General features: G+C 40.8%; 2 protein-coding genes across 2 annotated transcripts in view; one reads left to right on the forward strand and one right to left on the reverse strand.

Moving 5' to 3' along the window:
- The first annotated feature begins 2,438 nt into the window (after positions 1-2,438).
- Positions 2,439-7,970, forward strand: spag8 (sperm associated antigen 8). The gene is made up of 6 exons (XM_085357999.1): positions 2,439-2,507; positions 3,504-3,663; positions 3,885-3,930; positions 5,867-5,981; positions 6,236-6,298; positions 7,863-7,970. Exons 1-6 carry the CDS (start codon positions 2,439-2,441, stop codon positions 7,968-7,970), a joined length of 561 nt encoding a protein of 186 aa, XP_085214125.1.
- A 7,634-nt stretch (positions 7,971-15,604) lies between these two features.
- npr2 (natriuretic peptide receptor 2) overlaps positions 15,605-20,249 on the reverse strand; it is an 89,336-nt gene continuing 84,691 nt past the window's right edge. Inside the window, exons 21-22 of the mRNA XM_085359639.1 lie at positions 18,151-18,242; positions 15,605-16,144 (exon numbers count right to left, since the gene is read on the reverse strand). Coding sequence (XP_085215765.1) covers positions 16,082-16,144; positions 18,151-18,242 — 155 coding nt within the window. The 3' untranslated portion in view covers positions 15,605-16,081. The remainder of the gene's footprint in view (positions 16,145-18,150; positions 18,243-20,249) is intronic.

The raw sequence follows: 20,249 nt of genomic DNA on the forward strand, positions 1-20,249 counted from the left end.
TCTTTTGCGCTCAGGTAACAGCTCGACGTGTTTTTGAGCCACCTGCCTGTCCACCTGCCCGTCTGGAGTTTGGATCGCCTCCAGTACCAATCACCTCTAATTTCCTGGAGCTCCCCCGCGGACCCTCACCCCTCCCTCCGGCTCCCACGGCCCCGCTTTGACTGTAAGACTCATACTCTCCCCCCACGTATGCTGCTATTTCCCCGCTCCCCAGTAACTCTCTCCCTCTTTCTGTTGCAGCCTCCCACAGTCCCGATTACTGCGTTCCTGCGTAACTCATCCCCCGGTCCCTTGGTTTTTCTAGTTTCTCGCGTGTTTTCCTTTGACCCTTCCGGGACACCTTTAGTTAAAATAAAGTTTATTTTTCGTACTCCTGTGCGTGTTGTCTCTGCTTCTGGGTCCAGCTTGCGTACTGAACTTCGGTTCATGACAGAAAATGACTGGCCTGTGGTTTTAGTACTGTAGGAGTCCATTTCTGTCATTATCATGTTGGTGTGTGACATTTACAATAAATCTGGCTGAGCAGAGGTGTGTGTATTTTTTGTGCGTGTGTGTGAGAGAGAGGAAGGGATGGGTGATGTTCATGTGTGCTCATGTGTATGATGTGGCTATTTGCGGTAACACAATAAAAAAGTGGCTCTTGGTCTCTGACTGGTTGGCCACCCGTGGTTTATTTAGTTTTAAATGAAGAGGTTTTTAATTGTCATTTGCTGTGCATCTCTCTTTCTGTCATGTTTGTGTAGGCCAGTTTGTGACACATAGAATATGTATTGTGAAACTGTCAATTGTGGAAGACTTAAAAGGCCTCACGATCAAGCGTTACTATCTTGAAGCAAGCAGGGAGGGACTACCAGTTTCCACAAGAAGCAGATTTTTGTCTGGTCTTTCCATGTGTCTGCTGGGCTTTGTTTATTAAATCTAGAAGTATATTGCTCTGGATGTGTGGATGAACAGGTTGTAAATGTTCCGAAAAATCAGTCGTACAAATGCAGAAATCATTATATTGTCCAAAAATGCACAACATGCCATGTACAGTTTGAGACAACAGCACCTTACTGACAATGAAAGTATGTGCTTTCTAGTGTACTACATGACAGTGTATCTGAACTGAGACACATTGAAGTATTAAGGGCTGCACTTGGAGTCTGTCGGTCTAAAAAAGATATAGTTTCTTTATAAAAATCTGCCTGTATGGATCATATTAATACAACTATACTTTCTCATGTTCACTTGATGATTTATAGTTGCTGTTTCACTGTTCACAGCTGAATCAAGCTCTGCCTTATGTAATGGAAGAATAAGAGAGTTCAATAGAGGGGGAGAAAAAAATTCTGACCTGAAATGTTCCTCCAATGGCAGCACAACCCTTGCTCAGCAGGATGGCTGTACCCGTAGATGTATCAATCAGCGAATGGCTGTAAAGCCGTTTTACCAGGTGATCAGATGACAGGGGTGTCATCTTTGTTCACTTTAATTGCACCCCACGGGACAGCACTTTCTCGCTCAGCTGTCTCCTGGAGACTAGAAGCTCTGCCTCTGTGCTCACCCGAAAGAATGTGAAGAAGAATGTCTTATTCCACTTTCATTCTGAGGAAAGCTTTTTAGCTCCTCTGTAAATGTGGATGATATTTGACAGACTATATATAACTTGAATAATAATAACTTTATTTATACATGGCACCTTTCAAAACAAAGTTACAAAGTGCTTCACAGTACAAGATGGGAAATGGAATGAAATAACATAAAGAATACTGGCAACAAATGGAGATAAGAGCAAGGAATAAAGAAAATTAGAAATGGAAAAACAGGTAAATTAAAAGCAAATATTAAAAAATGAATTAAAAAGGATAATTAGGGGAAGGTGATAAAACAATTATTATGGAGAACATAAATGTAAATCAAAGTGCAGGCACAGAAAAAAGCTGCGTATATGTCTTTAAGATGGATTTAAAAGATGACAGTGAGCCTTCTTAGGAAGCTTGATTCAGAGAGTGGGTCCACTGACTGGATCAGCCTTGGTTCTCAGCTGAAATTGTGGGATAACCTTGGCTGAGGACCTCAGGTTAGGACCTGGAACGTACAGTCCCACAATTTGACAGCCATCTTAAATCTTAGCTGTTTTAAAGCATTGTCTAAATTTTATTTAATTTCAGTTGCTACTGGCTCATAAAATAGAATCACCAGCCAAGTCTGATTAAAAACATGGGTTTGCTAATGTTGGCCCCAAATAAGGTTTTAAAATGCATTCCACCCGGAAGTTTACCTTTTCTTACAACGTGCTACGTTGTGCATTGTTGTTGTTGTCATGGCGACGCTTCCGTCGAACAAACGCTGTTGCTAAGCGATGCTCGTAAACTTTAACTTAGAAAGACGATCCCGAAGCTACCCGCAGCTCCATTCACTTGCGTTCAGTCCAGTTCCATAGTTTTGTTCCCGTTATGACCGAGCAGACAGCCGCTGTGGGACATAAAGTTGGAAAACCGATGTTGCATAACTGGGTCGAAGAGGTGAGTGCTGTGAACCATTTCCGAGGTTTAGCTAATGTTAAAAGTTCACGCGAGACTTCTTAACAACGTTTGCTAATTTAATCTAATAATTAATCTGGAGCTAACACCTGGTGTCTAGGTAACCATATTTGAAAGACAGAGTCCCTGACACAGCAAGTATATGTTATAACACGGATGTCACTCAGGGCCACAGAATTAGGTACACCTTGCTAGCACTGCTAGCACTAAGTTGGATCTAATTCTACCTTCAGAATTGCCTTAATTCTTCGTATGGTCTGCTCCTGCTGTAGCCCATCTGCTTCAAGGTTTGCTATTTTGTGTAGTATTTAGAGATGTCCTTCTGCATACCTTGCTTATGACAAGTGGTTGTTTGAGTTTCTGTTGCCTTCAGCTCAAACCAGTCGGGCCATTCTCTGACCTCTGGCATCAACAAGTCATTTTACCCGTGAGAACTGCTGCTCACTGGATATTTTTTTCTTTTTTGGACCATTCTCTGTAAACCCTAGAGACGGTTCTGTGGGAAAATTCGTGTAGATGGGCAGTTCCTGAAATACCCAGATCATCCACGCCATGTTCTTAAATGACCTTTCTCCCCCATTCTGAGGCTTGATTTGAACTTGAGCAGATCATCTTGACCATATCTGCATGTCTAAATGCAGTGAGTTACTACAATGTAATTGGCTAATTCAATAGTTGCATTAAAAAGCAGTTTAAAAAGAACAGGTGTACCTAATGGACTGGCCAGTAATTGTGTATCAATATAGTTGTAATTCCTCACCAGATAATTCAATACATTTGTAAAACCATTTGAAATAAAGCTGAAAGTCTGCACTGCAGTCATGTCTTGATTGTCTGATTTATAATCAGCTGTGATGGTGTACAGTTGGAAAAAGTACAAAAACATTTTTTTACTTATCCAAAATTGTAGATTTTTATGGTTTTCCACCCGACTAAAAAATCCTGTGATTTTTGTTTTTTTTGTTTTTTTTTACTCAGAGAGCCATTGCAGATCTCCATACAGAGGACCCAAAGACACACAAGCACATACATGGCCACAAGGGGATTCTCACAATAGACCTGGAGTCCAAGATGGAGTCTGTGACTACGCTGAAAGCAGCTTATGTTGCTCCAAAGACTCCAGTGGGGAGGTTACAGGGTATGTGTCTTTATCTTTCACCAGCCAGAATGGAAAAAAAATGTTGAAACCCATACCATTAAGAGCCATGTAAAGAACAGAGAAGCATTTACAAAGAGCTGAAAGGTTTTATTATTTGATGTGACCTCTTCTTATTTTAATTTAAAAAAGTTTTTTATTCTGGGGGATGGCTTTCTATGCATGCCCTGTTCATCCTGTCTTTTGTATTTTCCTCGGTTCAGGCATCAGAGGCGAGCTGCTTAAAAAACACACTGCCCAGATGATAAGGTAAATGAACTATGAACAAGTCTTTTGATGTTAAACGAATTATTTCTGGAAGTGGTTTGTTTATGGAGACGAGGAGCACTGCCTGACCATGTCTTGAGGGGAAGGTGATGTAATATTTACACGTCGGGGTTTGTTTTACTGTTCAGTCACAGCTGTGATAGCTTTTAAATCAGACTTTATGGTGTTATTTTACACAGGGGCCAGTCACCCTTATGGGGTTTATAAAGTCCATCCCTGCAGAGGTGGTTGTTAACATCCCACACAAGTTAACAACTCATAAAAGCCTGTAAAGCGTAATGTCTTCAATGAAAACTTTTTGACTAGTAGTAGACAGTGTGTCATCATTTGATTTTAAACCATACACTAAATTTCCTGAGTTTTATAAGCAAACACCAATGGTGTGTCCAATAGCTTTGTATGATTTGGCTGATTGGCTGTTATGTAAAGCACAACACTGTGTATAAATAATCCTAGCCAGATGGGAGATTGGCGGAGTATCAAGCTTTGGGTTTCATTTCAGTCCAGTATGACATATTTTATATACTATATGTAATACCACAGAGACACTGAGTGTCGTGAAACGATGCAAATAAATGATGCTTACACCAGGAGCCTTAAACGCCCTGCACACCATCAGCTCACCCACACATGTTTGCATTTATTAGAGCTCTTCGCTGGACTGTGTGGGCATGAGCAGACTGCGCCTGGCTAATAGTGCTTCTTGCACCTGCTAGGGCTAGACGACTTTACTATTTCCAGTGAATGCAACGCTTCAGCTTGCGTGCTACGTTCCGTCAAAAGATTTGAAAGAAAGCAAAAACCATCCTTGTATGGTCAGACATCATTCCAGGATGGCTAATCTTAATAGCAAATGAGGCAGATGGATAATTGCATATAATATTATTTTTTTAAATCACTCCTTTCAGAAGCAGTTGATTTTATTTTCTTTTTATGATACTAACTTTAGCATTATGAATGAATTCTGAATATTTTCTGAGTTGCAGGCCCTACACACAGGAGTTAAAGGCAAATTTTCTTCTTAAGTACATGAAGCAGCCATGTGAAAATTTCAGGAATGGAAAAACAAATTTAAGAAAATGGAGAAAACTTGAAAAGGTGTAAACTGGGTAATTGGATGATCAAAACAAGTTCTGCTTCTTACATACATTTCGTTTCCAAAATACCTTTCTAACGTGCAGCTTATGGCTGTGAAATAGTGTTCTTTGCATGTTCTAAATGATAACTTGGACATGTTACTCAGACTTCTCTCTTTGTTCAGACTGCAAGCTTTGTGTATAAAACATAAAAATATATTGCAGGTCTGCTGGATATCTCTGTACTTGAAATGCAATGATTTTCAGAACTTCTGGGAAACAAGAGAGAGCATAAATCTTCAACCCACCTCAAAATTTTTGTGTGGCTTCTTTCAATATATTCACGTCACTATAGGAAAAAATCATCTGTGTCTGAGGAGTTCAGATGGGAAGCACTGATTGATTTTTGATTTCAGGAAAGACCTAGAATTCATCCAACCATCCATTTTCTGCTGTTTATCTGGGTCTCAGTTGTGTGGGCAGCAGAGATGTCCAGACCTCCCTCTAGCACCTCCACCTTTAGCTAATCTGGGGAAGCCAAGGCATTTCCAAGCCAGCCAAGAGACATAGTCTCTCCTCAGCATGTCCTGGTTCTGCCCAGGGGCTTCACAAACCTCTCTGAGGAGGCGCACGGGAGGCATAAATGCCCAAACCACTTCAGCTGGCTCCTTTCAATGTGCAGCAACTTTCAGTATATTTTATAGTAAATAGGTTGTTTACAAAATCATTTAATTACATCATGCTACACTTAAAAAAACAAAACAACAACAAAAACTGTATGTGCTGGATCACAGGCAAGTGCTGCTGCTTGGTGCTTAGATTCTGTCTTCTTGTTTTCACAGTGAGAAGATTCATGCTGATCTGAACCCACTGACTCCCAAAACGGAGTACTGCTCCACAACCCAGAAGGATTTCTGTGTGGAGGGATTTGTGCCTCATAAACCTGAAACAACACGTGTATGTAGAGTTACAAACTTTGTGTGTGTTTGTGTCTGTGCTTAATCTCCCCAAACAGCAACAATCTGATTTCAAAACTACAAAATAAATTTCCATACTTTTATTTCCTCCTCTTTGAGTTGTTTGTATTTTGGTTATGTGAAATACACAGTTGCTGTGAGAAGCAGAATACCTAAAATAATAAGTACATCATCAGCCTCTCCTATAAAAGCCTGAAAATCTTTCTGACATTTTACTGGTTTAATTTTTTACAGGTTCATGACTACAAAACTGACCAGGCCATCACATTCTGGAGTGAAAACTGCCAGCGGATACAGGTAAGTCAGACTGCTTTATCTCATAGTGGTTTCTTTTTCTCTCCTTTAAAATATCCATATTTAAGTTCTATTTAAGTGATTTATTTATCGGTTGAAAGTTATATGTGATCAACAGCACAGCAATTTTCCCTGTCTGATGATGAACACTTGTGTTTGCGGTCTGTCCTTAGTGTCTGAGCAGATGTTTTCCTTTCTTAAAGAATACTGTTTAGCCACTAATAGCACCATGAAATATGTCAGGGAACACACAACAGCAGCAGGAGAGTCACACTTATCCACCAAGGTCAAGAGGAGGATATTAATCACCTCTCTCTGCTGTGATTAGTCATAGTAGGGGTGGGTGATATAAACGATATACGATAGAAACGATATAAATTTGGCCAACGATAGAGATTTTGACTACACCGCTCTATCGCGATAGTGCATGTTGATGACGTCATCAAGCTGCGCCTGTTTTGGTGGAAAGCATTGCAGCAGCTACAACCATTATCATCTGCAAATTATGCCGGCAGTCATAGCAAAGAGATGAAGCACTGTTGAAATATGGGTAAAGGCAAAAACTGCACTTCCTCCACTTCCGTAACAGTGATTCATTAATGTTGAATTCTCTCGCAGCTGCTCTATCCCCATGTTGTTGCAGTATATTAATGACAAACCTCGTATTGTGGATGAATAATCTCAGTTGTTCTCCTGACTGAAGTTTGGCCCGTGTATAGCATCCTGCTATGCGATTGCATTTGTCCCTGACCACCAGAATCCCTCACGTTAAATTTTATCGAGTGGAAAAAAGTTGGCGTTCATCCTCCAGCTTCACTGTGCTAATGTTATGCTAACATAGCTGTGTCGCTAGCAATCAGGTAGCACAACATTATATACCAGGTAGTCCAACTTCAGTAACCCTGCAAACGCCACTCCTGTTTAGTTTTCTGTCTTCATTTATGTTGGAAGTGGTAGCAGAGCTGTACGTTTTAATTAGTTTCAAAAATCTCTCAGTCAGAACATGGTATGTCATGTTTAGGTGGAAACTTGCGAGCTAACTTCCTGTTAACTTCTAACTCCGTTAAATTTAATAAATTCTGTTTTCATGGATGCCTGGATGTTAAACTTAATTGTTACACCTGGTAAAGCAGCATCACTGATGATTTAATTAAAGATGAAAGAATTTAGACCGTTTTTAACTCTCAGTGTTCGTTTGGGACCTGAACAGGACGGAGTTTTGGACCCAGATTACTCCGCGAAGCTCCTCACTACGGCAGCCGTAATGCTCTGACAATCCATCAAGCAGTGTGGCTTAACAAAGTTGTACTAAAACATTTTTTAACAGATTTCTGCACGCCCAAATCGGTTCGAGGTCAGTAAGCACAACCAGAATTCATACATAAGGCACACTCTCGATTTTTGAGAAAATTAAAGGATTTTAAGTGTGCCTTATAGTGTGGAAAATACGTTATACAGAAGAAAAGAATATATCACGATATATATCGTTACCGCACGTGCTTCAAATTATACCGCGATATGGATTTTAGGCCATATCACCAAGTCATAGTGTATTTTTGTGTCACAGGGTGTGACTGCCGCCCGGAGCTCGAAGGGACCCTTCAGGAAGTCGGCTCTGTTCAGCACGCCCATCACCGAGCGGCTGGATGAAATTGATCTCCCACCTGACAATTGAGGCACTACACCAGTTTGCTGTTCTGCCACTTTTTTTAATGATTTTTTTATTAAAATGGTAATCCATTTTAAAGGTTAAGTTTAGTTCTTAGCGATAGTGGCACCGCAAAGGATTTATCTATTCTTTAAGGCTATTCTTTTTTTTGTTATTATTGGCACTCATGTTGGTTAAGTGAACTGCCATCGCCAAAACAGCAGTTAGAGCTGCACAAGACTCACTGTGTGTACTGGACATCATAAATCCTATGCAACAGCTGGGAGACCAGCATATATTCTGTGTACCCGACTGTCAGTGTATTGACAACAAAACTGACTTGGATGAGATGAATCAGCAGTCAGTGTTTGAAAAGATGCTACCTAGATGCTGAGTACCATGACCGCAGCTGTATTTACATCTGCACCATGAGCACGTCACAGGAATGGGAGGAAAGAAGGATGTTTTGAGTGTGGAAGTGGACCCGTGGGATGTCATTATTTTCTTATTACTGAGCAAGTATCTCCGTGCCATCAGTGGAAGAAACTCCAAGCTGCCGGGCATGACAGATTAACTCATTCTCAGTAATATGCATTAATCTGCCAATCAGATTTAATCATTTCAGATTGTCCCTGCCCACTTTTTCCCCAGGTAACAACAACAAATTGACTGGAGGGTTTTTGAGATGCTAAAGATGGCCCCTGGCTGCAAGGAGTGAATTACTTCTAATCAGCCAATCGTATTGCGTCACTTAGCATATGAAACGGTTCATAACTGTCTGAGAAGCCAGTGTTTTCAAAGTGTGCACATATATCCAAAGGAAAATTTGTTGTGTACACCTAGCGCTGCGTTGGACCCTTTTTGACTCCAGAACTGCCTTAGAGTAATTCTTCTTCATGAAGATTTTGGTCCACGTTGATGTGATTTGTTGGCTCCCACATCTCAAAGGTGCTCTGATGGATTGAGAGCTGGTGAGAAACCAGAACCTTCTCAAGCAAAGTCTAAGAATATCTGTAATAAGTAAACCTTTCACCCTGTCTCTCTCACACTGTTAGCTGTGGTTCCTCCATGCGGAGGATGAAGCAGGTTTCACTGATTGATGGGTGTGACAGCAACTTTAGTACTTTCTGCACCTGACTGTTGTGTTGCTGTGTGCACCTAGCCGGGAGTTTGTTTACATCCTCTGTTCATCTTTTTCTGTAATATGTCTGTTCCTCCTTTTTGCAACCTGTAATTATTGCATTCAGTTAGTGCTGAGTGGCAAAAAGACACACCTTTCTCTGACACGGGGTAAATATGTCACCCTTAAAGAGGAACAACAGCTTCTTCACACACATGTGCTGCTACAGCATGCTAATTTAAAACAATACATCGCTGGGAGTCACACAATGTATGCTACAGATTCATGTACGTCTTCTGTCAATCAAAGGACAATGTTGGGCTCTGCTGATCCTTTCTGGGCTTTCAGCAGGGATTAGTGGGTGGTAGCTATGGCGACAAGTAATTTTTAGTGTATATCGCTGCAGCTTTTCTCTCCAGACATTTCAATATCTCACCACATCATACAGGAAAACCAATTTGCCTCTGAAAGACAAGGGCTTGCAGCAGATTTGTACTCAACATTTGAAATGAAATGTGATACAGCAACTGTCATTTTGTTTCAGCTGTGCTATTTATACATGCTGAGCTACGCTGCACAATAGAAATCTACAGACAGTGAAGTCATTTTTAGGTCAGAAGGTAATGTTCTGTTCCCACAAGGGTGTAACTGCTATTTTAGCATAACTGAAGTGACTGTATCCTAATGCTGACCAGGTCCTAACCATAGACTATGTATACTATGACAAATATACTAACAAGTATACTAACAAATTTCCCACGTGTGGGACTAATAAAGGTTATCTTATCTTATCATTTTGAGTCAGTGGCCATATTTCGACAAGAAGGCAAAGCGCTTAGTTATCAACCGAATGGCAGCAAGCTTGGTTAGAATCCATAAACTATAAGGGTGCAACTCACAGACACATGTCTCCTAATTAGTGCAGTGATGTCTCATGATATTAATCAGCTAATTTATTTTTATAGAAGGCTTAAACTCAAACCAGTTAGCACGGGTCAGTCCTAGGAGACCCAATAGGCTGTAGCTTTAATTAGTCAAAGCGCCAAAGCCATGAAGCCTCAATAAAAATTGAAGGCTGAGTTCCCAAACAAAAATCTAACCTGGAACAATTGTTTTAAAGAAGTAAATTATATAAAGGGACCAAAAAGAGTTTTTCTACTGGCTGCTGGAGGCACAGTCTCCATAGGCTCCCATGGTAAACGTACAGTACTCACAAATAAAAATAGTGTATAATTAACAGGTTTATTATCATTAGCTAAAACTAAACTAAAATAACGATGTTACATCCACTTCAAAGAAAGTATCACTAATGCTAGGGAACAGCAGCTAACAACAGCTAACAGGGGTTAACAGCAGTTAACAGTAGCAAAATCAGCAGCACTACGGACAGTTCAGCTTTCATCGGTCAGATTAGCGTCTCTGAATTACTGACCCGTATCACAGTCCTCACAAAGTTTTATAGCCTCTTCCGGAGTAAGTAAAAGTGCATGCTTTTCACCCATGTTGACAGCTGAGGTAAACAGTAGACTGGCAGCATTCCACAGATGGGGAAAAAACTCAAGGGCCGATCCAGTCCAGACAAACACACCGGCCATAGCCAATACAGTCTAAATTTAATGTTTTTGATCTCTCTTGGCTGACTAAAACATTCAATTCAATTCAAATTTATTTATATATCGCCAAATCACAACAAAAGTCACCTCAAGGCACTTTATATTGTATAGTAGATACAGAGAAAAAAACCCAACAATCATATGACCCCCTATGAGCAAGCACTTTGGCGACAGTGGGAAGGAAAAACTCCCTTTTAACAGGAAGAAACCTCCAGCAGAACCAGGCTCAGGGAGGGGCGGGGCCATCTGCTGCGACCGGTTGGGGTGAGAGAAAGAAGACAGGATAAAGACATGCTGTGGAAGAGAGACAGAGGTTAATAACAGATATGATTCAATGCAGAGAGGTCTATTAACACATAGTGAGTGAGAAAGGTGACTGGAAAGGAAAAACTCAATGCATCATGGGAATCCCCCGGCAGCCTACGTCTATTGCAGCATAACTAAGGGAGGATTCAGGGTCACCTGGTCCAGCCCTAACTATATGCTTTAGCAAAAAAGAAAGTTTTAAGTCTAATCTTAATAGTGTCTGTCTCCCGAATCCAAACTGGAAGCTGGTTCCACAGAAGAGGGGCCTGAAAACTGAAGGCTCTGCCTCCCATTCTACTTTTAAATACTCTAGGAACAACAAGTAGGCCTGCAGTGCGAGAGCGAAGTGCTCTAATAGGGTGATATGGTACTACAAGGTCATTAAGATAAGATGGGGCCTGATTATTTAAGACCTTGTATGTGAGGAGCAGGATTTTGAATTCAATTCTGGATTTAACAGGAAGCCAATGAAGGGAAGCCAAAACAGGAGAAATATGCTCTCTCTTTCTAGTCCCTGTCAGTACAAGAGTACTGCAGCATTTTGGATTAGCTGAAGGCTTTTTAGCGAGTTTTTTGGACATCCTGATAACAATGAATTACAGTAATCTGGCCTGGAAGTAATAAATGCATGAACTAGTTTTTCAGCGTCACTCTGAGACAGGATATTTCTACCTTTAGAGATGTTGCGCAAATGGAAGAACGCAGTCTTACATATTTGTTTAATATGTGCGTTGAAGGACATATCCTGGTCAAAAATGACTCCAAGGTTCCTCACAGCATTACTGGAGGCTGAAGTAATGCCATCCAGAGTAAGAATCTGGTTAGATACCATATTTCTAAGATTTTCAGGGCCGAGTACAATAACCTCAGTTTTATCTGAATTAAGAAGCAGAAAGTTAGCGGCCATCCAGGTCTTTATGTCTTTAAGACATTCCTGCAGTTTAACTAATTGGTGTGTGTTACCTGGCTTCATGGATAGATAAAGCTGGGTGTCATCTGCATAGCAGTGAAAAATGTATGCTATGTCTTCTAATGATGCTGCCTAGGGGAAGCATGTATAGTGTAAACAGAACTGGTCCTAGCACTGAACCCTGTGGGACTCCATAATTAACCTCAGTGTGTGAAGAGGACTCTCCATTTACATGCACAAATTGGAGTCTATTAGATAGATATGATACAAACCACTGCAGCACAGTACCTGTAATACCTACAGCATGTTCTAATCGCTCTAATAGGATATTATGGTCAATGGTATCGAACGCTGCACTAAGGTCTAGCAAGACAAGCACAGAGATGAGTCCACTGTCAGAGGCCATAAGAAGATCATTTGTAACCTTCACTAAAGCTGTTTCTGTGCTGTGATGAGCTCTGAAACCTGACTGAAGCTCTTCAAATAAGCCATTCCTCTGCAGATGATCTGTTTGATATGAAAGGAAGGTTGTTTGTCTTATAGCAGATGCCATAGCTAGGATTATACACTTGAATTGTGACAAATAAGAAAACAGAACTCGGTTGACTGCAGCTGGCAAACTACTGAAATCTAGTGGTGAAAACTTTTAGTAACTTTATAAATGACCAACATGTTTACAGCCTGGAACAAACAGAAAAATATATAAATAGTTTATGCTGGCGTCCACTCTGGCGTCCACTTGGCTTCATCTCCAGAATTTTCTAGTCACTGAACTGGGTGCCTCAGCTGTGTTTGTGTTGTTGGTGCTGTGATATCTCTGAGGGGTGGATCAGCCAATAAGTCTGGGCTTCAGTTTGGGTCATAGACAGTATAAAACATGGATGTAGCTTCGAGGTCAGAAACTGAGATCAACGTGAAAGGCCATCAGATGGCAATAGTTGTGGTTGCACAAACACTTGAACCCATAAAGGTTACATGGAAAATGATTTTCTGATTGGCAATAACAGAGCAGCAAAAGGAGCTTTATTGTATGGGTGGGGATTTGACTCACTTTTGGATAAAGTCCCAAGTGGCCATCAGAGGAACTGCAGTTTTTTGCTTTTCAGCCTCGAGTTTTTCCCTTGGTAGTCGCTAGAATTTATTTTTTTGCTCTTTATTTTAATCTGCAGAATTTTGGCTTTTTGGCTTTTACTGTTTCTCTGAAACTATCTGCAAAATCCTCAAAAGCTTTAAACCACTGAGATCAAAGAAATTCTGTGTTCAACACAAAAAAACACGTTGTCATTCTTACAGAGTGTCACGGAGGAGCAGGGAGGACTCGGCGCAGACTGAAATCTCAGAAAAACAGGTTTATTTACACACTCCAGGTGCACTATATACAGGTGAAGGAGAAGGGGGCCAGGGTTCCCAGGGGTGCAGAGCGGGGTCGGGAAAAGCGTCCAGAGTCTCCAAACCAAACACGAGAAATCTGCATACAGAGAACAAGGGTTAGCACGGAACTTTCACGGACAGCGCTCAAAACTGGCTGAGGCTAAAGTAGCACTGACGAGCGTTATTCAATAGTCCAGCGGCGAGGTGCTCTCAGTCACTGCCTTAAGTAGCGGGAGCAAACAAGGTGAGGAGCCACAGGTGATTGCCTACAGGTGGTGGAGGCCGGGAGCTCACAATGAGCTCCGCCCAGGCAGCGAGCAGAGAGAGAGGAGAGAGAGAAAAGACAAAACATAACATGTAGCCACACAGGGCCAGCCGAGCAGGCACGGGGACCATGACACAGAGATTGCGGCCAGAAATAGCAAGAGTCCCTACGAAGCTAAAATGCTGATATTGCTCCTATTTATAGTTATATCGTTTTTTAATATGCATATATCTTGCATCTGGAATTCACCAAAGCTGTTTTCCAGAGACACAAAGTTACTCTGTGTAAACTCGGAGCAGTTCGTGTAACAAAAGGTCTGATCTATATGTGGCAAAAGCAGAACGTAAAAGATGATTGGATGACAGCCAGGTCAGCTGAGGGAAGCTCGGCGTGGGGTTCGTTGGAGACCCTCAATTCCCTCTGTGTGGCTCTAACTGGTGTCAGGATGCGGCATGTCGCCGCAAGAAAGTGGGCGGTAATTACAGCCGTGCATGAGGGGAATATGCTATCCTGCAGAGATGACAATGCACGAGCGCTCGCGCGCACACACACACCCGTGCACCTGCTCAAAAACTGATGGGCCTCTAATGAGCGGTGATGTCATTACAACCAAAACACAGCTGTCTGCTGCCGACTCGTGTTTCCTCCTTGCTGTCTGTCCACAGGCTGCAGATACACAATGCTCTGCTTTACTGAAGCACACTCAGTATTTTAGGGAAATGTAAAGTGATAGACTGGATGTAAAAAATGGATGCACCCATTACACCCATTACTTAGTGAAACTCAGCAATACTGCTCATTCATAGGGTAACAACCTGTCAATCATAAGGTAGTCCCGTCCTAAAGCATGCACTAATTGGGACCACAGTTCACAAAATTAATATCAGATGTGTCTTCTGTCATCACCATCTCTTCCAGGCCATCTAGGGGAACAACAAAGCATTCCCAGGCTAGCCAAGAGATGTAACCCCACCTGTCCTGGGGGTATCCCAGGGTCACCTCCTCCTGGTGGCACATGCCCAGAACATCTCACCCAGGAAGAATCCTAATCAGATGCTTGAACCACCTCAGCTGGTTTATTTGAATGTGGAGGAGTAGTGGCTCTTCTGAGTCCGTTACAAAAGGACTGGACTCCTCACCCTACCTCTAAACGAGAGCTCATGACCATAGGTCAAGGTGGGACGTAGAATAGAGGAGGAAAAGAGAACCACAGAGAAGATTCGTGGATGTAGTGAAGGACCTGCGGACGGTTGGTGTGACCAAGTAGCATGCTACAGTAGAGACAGGGTGAGGTGGAGGCAGACGATCTGCTGTGCTGACCCCTCAAAAACATGAAGTACTGCTCACCTCGGCAGGGTGGATGTATAAACATTTTCTTTGCAAAAGGGTCTGGGTATCACTGAATAATGTTGGTTTCCTAGTACAAATAAACATATATGAATAAATGAAATATGAAAAAATGTTCTTGGTCTCAGAAACAAAACTGAAATGCTGGCCTGAGACATCTGCGCACGGTCAATTACTCCGTTAGTTCCTCTGAAACTGAAACAGGAAGTCAGCTGTTTGTTTGTTACTAAACCAAATCAATAAAGTCATGTGACCGATTTCTATTTTGTTTCCAAATGAAAAATTTGGAAACGAAAAAAGAAAACTCACTAGTTTGGTTGGTCTTGGGTAGACAGGAAGTAGAAGTTAAGAGAAATAAATATGAAAATAAAAGCAGATAACAGAATAACCTGCTTTGGTTCAACCTACCTCGTTAACCAATTAATCTTCCAAGGTTAACAGCAAAGGTTAGAGTGCCTCTCTAGTAAATTGGTTGCTGCACTTAATTTTTTTTAAAGATGCAATGGTTTAGAGGGACACTCGATATTTGAGGGGACCGTGGAAGGTCATTTATGAATTGCTTCTGAGTTGAAAGTGGGTGTTTGTCAGGAAGATTTGTAATGCTGGAAATAAAGGGCTCTTTTCTCACATTACACCCTTTGTGAAAGCAAATATCAATAACACCACAAAAGAAATCCAATAATGTAAAAATAGTCCCTGGTCCATAAATGGAAAAAGAAGTGTGTTTTACTGAGTTTATTGAACAAAATATTTTACAGTATCTTGGATATACATATATACATATTATCTTGCACTGTGTAACACGGCTGAACCTCCTGCAGTGACATCGATTGCAGCACCGTGCCTGCACACTTCAATGGAAATAGGAATACATCATTGACTTTCAAACACATTATACAAATTTTAATATAGAAAGCACAAAAAATAAGAATTTATCAGTGAAAAGTACCCACTCTCAGGACAGAAATTCTTCATACAAAAACAACTTTACAGTTTTAATCTCTCTTTTTTTGCAGTTTCAGTATGCAGGTAATAAATATACCTGGAATTCCCTCTTTGTTGTTGTTGTAGGGTGTCGTTCACCTTTCCTCTGCAGGGAAATCACCATTAAAGACTTATTCTAGAACAAATAAAAGAAGTGGCTCGGCCACTGGAGCTTCTGCTGGCGTCTCCACCACTGCTGCTCTCACATTATCAGCAGGCCTCTCAGATAACATACACATCAGTCTTCTCCCCAAGAAGCCAGTACGTTCTCATTTTGCCTTTGCCCTGGAAAAACACAGAAATCAATAAGTTCATCAATGGAGATGAAGAGTGGAGGGGTTGGTATCCTCTGCTGACCTTTGCTTAAAGGTGACACTATAAAGCTTTTAAGTCTCCCTTTGCTCACATATGACACTTTATATAATATATTCTGACTATAGATAAATGTGAAAGGATATTTACTCCTAAATGATTTACCTCTCAAAATTATTAAACCACTTTTGATTGCTGCTTTTACCTTCAAGTGTTCAAGTTGGACTTAATACGAGGTAACCAGTTCATCTACATTTGTCAGGATCCTGGGTCTCCTGACCCAGCGTTTTTAGTTCTTTGTGATTCTTGTATCTTGTACTCTTGTAATTTATTCTATGGTTTCTAGTTTTGATCCCTTACTCTTCATATTTCTCTGTGTCCCCTCTGTTCTGTGTACGTCTGTGTCTTTGCATGTTTGAGTTTCTTGTTTTCTGTCACTCTGTATTGTGAATTATGTTCTCATGGTTGGTCTTTTGTTACTCCCTCGAGTCTAGTTTCTTGTGTTCCAAGCTTAGTATTTCCGTCTGCGTATTTTGGTTCTTAGAGTCCTCAGCTTTATGGTTTATGTCTGTGTTTCTTAGTTGCTGTCTCCACCGTGTCAAGTTCGCGTGTCTGTGTTATACTTCCTGTTTTACTTTGAAGGTCTGGGTCTTATGTGAATGTGTCCTGCTTTGCTTCCTTGTCTCGTCAGTCCTGATTTCTCCCAGCTGTGCCCTCCTTCTGTGTCTCATTCCCCTCGTTACTTCCCAGTGTATTTAAACCCTGTGTTTCTCTGAGTCAGTGTCGTGTCGTCCCTCATGCTGTGTGGATCGCCCTGTGAGTTTAGTTTGTCATTTTCCAGTTTAGTTTAGTATGACTTTCCCCTGCCAGCAATAAAGCTGAGTTCGTGTGTCTAAACCTCGTGCCTGAGTGCCTGCATTTTGGGTCCAACTCCTGCCTGCCGCACAGCGATTCATGACAACATTTTATTAGGTACATGTAGCTAGTAATGGGTTGGAACAACTTTTGCCCTCAGAGCTGCTTTAATTCTTCATGTCATAGATTCAACAACGACCTGGAAACATTCCTCAGAGATTTTGATCCATTCTCCATCAACTGCTGCAACCATCAAGCAGTTGTTGCAGTTTTTGCCAGTGTTGCATCCAGGATGCAAAACCTGTTCTAACTTATCCCAAAGGCAGAAGAGATCTGTTGACTGTGGAGGCCATTTGAGTACAGTGAGCTCATTGTGATGTTCAAAAAAACAGTTTGAACATCACAATGATGAGCTTTGGCATGGCACGTTACCCTGACAGAAGCAGCCATCATAATGGGTACTCTCTGTTCATAAATATAAGGACATGGTCAGCAACATTACTCAGGCAGGCTGCGGTGTTTAAAAAAGGCTCAGTTGGTACTAAGGGGCCCAAGTGTGCCAAGAAAGTATCCCAAACACCATTACACTACCATCAGCAGCCGGAACTGTTGATAAAAGACAGGATGGAGCCATGCTTTTATGTCATGTCTGCCAAATTCTGACCCAACCATCTAAATGTGGCAGCAAAATCGAGACTCATCAGACCAGGCAATATTTTCGAATCTACATTTTCTGTGAATGCCAGCCTCAGTTTCCTTAGCATATAGGAGTGGCATCTGGTGTGGTGCTGTGTTTCATTTAGTTACCTAAGAACTTGTCTCATTTAAAGATATTGATCTCTCCTCCTTGGGATGTTAAAATCAATCCCAGCATCCTCATTAATAGTTACAGCCTTGAGTTTACAGGCTGACATATTAATCAGTTAATTAAACCAATAATCCTCAGGCTGATGTATAATGAAAATCATTTGTTGTAAATAAAGAGCAATGCATGATACGTCACTGATAAACCAGTGACGTATCATGCATTGCTCTTTTTTTATTTTTATTAACATTCACAATACATATGAACTCACTTTTAAGGCAAAGGTTTCATTTGGTTTCATTCAGATGACGGTTCCTACCTTCATTTCTACGTCTCCTCGTAATTGGAGATCAAAGTAACCAAACTCATCGAGCACTTCTTTGGTGGCCGAGGACACGTGGATCTTTAAGGCTAGAAGAGACATCAAACACAGCGTGAATGACAAATAACAGCTCACATATCTGCTTTCATCTCCAACCTCAAGATAACAGCTCACAGGAAAACTGTGGAGATGAGCCAATGCATCAAAATGCTAACGGTGATGAAAATCTGTATTGTTTTGTTCTAATAATGCACACAGTGCAGGGACGTGAGACGCAATTCTTGCCCATGAAGCTGCATGCTGCACTGTTAATCGCTGGCTAAGGGCCCTTAGCTGTAAGTGCCATCAATTATTTAGCAGAGGAGGCACAAAACAGGAAGGACCTCAGCAGTTAATCGATACATCTGAAGATTCACTCAAAATATCCAGTTATAGATTCATAACACGGTACTGCTGTCACTGCCAGTTAAGAAAAGAAATGTCAGCACAAACAGCATCAGATGCAGCAGGTCACCGCGGCTTATAATTAGCTCACAAATCAGATTTTTCCTCAGGAGTGCTTCCATCAAAACTCATTAAGAAATGAGTCAGAGACAGAGATGAACAGGTCCTGCGTGCAGTGATAAAGGGTCTATTATTTACTGCTGTTAATTCTGGAAGTCTGGTTTTTGTTTGTTCAATGGGACACGTCCAAAATGTCAACCTCAGTGTTGTTTCCTGATTTGCCAGCCTACAGCTACAGCTAAAGCATACATCTTTAATTAATAAAAAAAATCAGTGCACAATTTAATTTTGGATTTTCTCTAAAGTAATTAAAGATGTTGTACAATCATTCTACCCTGGAAAAAGAACAGTTCAAAGAAATCATTACAAGCCCAAAATCATTATGAAATTCATGCGCATGATGGTTATAAGTAAATATTTGATTATAACTGTGTCTCACATAAGGTAGTGATATGACCCTTTACAGTTTACCCAAAAGGCATGTTTTCAAGTTTGGGGTTAGTCCTGTATCTCAGGAAAAAAAAAATTAGCTTATTCTAAAGGGGTGAGGTGGGAAGCGCTGACTACTTTTTCATTACTTATAATTTAAACATCAACGGGCCCAGGATAGATCCTTGTGGGATCCCTGTGGATTTTGCAATTTGACAAATTGAGATTTGTTTAGAAATATACGGTTATATCAGTTTAAGCATTAAAAAACATAAGCTAGATGTGGAAAAAAATAAAGTGAATATAAAGACGCCAAATTTCAACCCACTACAAGGAAGGTCTGTAACTTGGAAAACATTAAAGCTATTTTACTTTTAAAAAATCAGCCTATTCTGAAGTTGTATGCTTAACCTCATAAGACCCGAACTCTTTCATGGCATGCATTTTTTATTTTTCTTTGCTATTTGGGCTGATTGGGACCTAAAGAATGTAAAAACAAAGAATTACCAGATTTTTTTTTTTTTTTTACCTAATTTTTGTTTGTGAGAAAAATGAGATCCACATATGAGGACATTTATTTAAAATTTTGATAGAACAGTGGCAGTATAATCCTCGTAAGTGCATATCAGGCCCTTGTAGAGAAAACTTAAGTATTTTGGTCTAGACGTCCCAAAATGTGATGTCCACATATGTGGACGCCAGGTCCTAGGAGGTTAAAAAAGTTCTCATTTCAGTTTCCCATTAAAAAAGCTTTTCAAATATTCAACTAAACCAAATGCAGTACCAAGTTTGGGATTTTCTATATGTACAGATGGGTGGCAAATTAAAGGGAAAGCCAACAGTAAGATTCAAAGACAAAAACAACTGGATCACAATAATTCATCCTTAAGAGACTAATGTCGCATTCAGACCAAACACAAAGCAAAGTTTTCATGCAGCTCAGTTCATTTAAAGAATTTATGCTATTTTCCCCTGTCTGATGTCAACAGAAGCAAACCTGTGTTTGTGTAAATATTTCAATTTTAAATTTGCCTCATGCTACAGTGCGGATTCGCCCGACACAACTTTATCTGCCTTGTTAAGACTGGTGTGATTTCCAAAAGCCAAGAAGCACATCAAGCTAGATGTTGGCCAGTCTGTTCGTGCATTTATTTTGTGTTTCT

This window comes from Diplotaxodon limnothrissa, linkage group LG7, assembly GCF_057381915.1.
Source record: "Diplotaxodon limnothrissa isolate DT_005_m linkage group LG7, D_limnothrissa_male_GT1.1, whole genome shotgun sequence".
NCBI lineage: Eukaryota > Metazoa > Chordata > Actinopteri > Cichliformes > Cichlidae > Diplotaxodon > Diplotaxodon limnothrissa.

Excerpts from the sequence above, each read along its gene's own strand:
- spag8 (XM_085357999.1), top strand. The coding sequence starts at position 2,439 with ATGACCGAGCAGACAGCCGCTGTGGGACATAAAGTTGGAAAACCGATG. Across the intron at positions 2,508-3,503 it reads TGCATAACTGGGTCGAAGAG|AGAGCCATTGCAGATCTCCA; the intron begins GTGAGTGCTGTG and ends TTTTTTACTCAG. Across the intron at positions 3,931-5,866 it reads CACACTGCCCAGATGATAAG|TGAGAAGATTCATGCTGATC; the intron begins GTAAATGAACTA and ends TTGTTTTCACAG.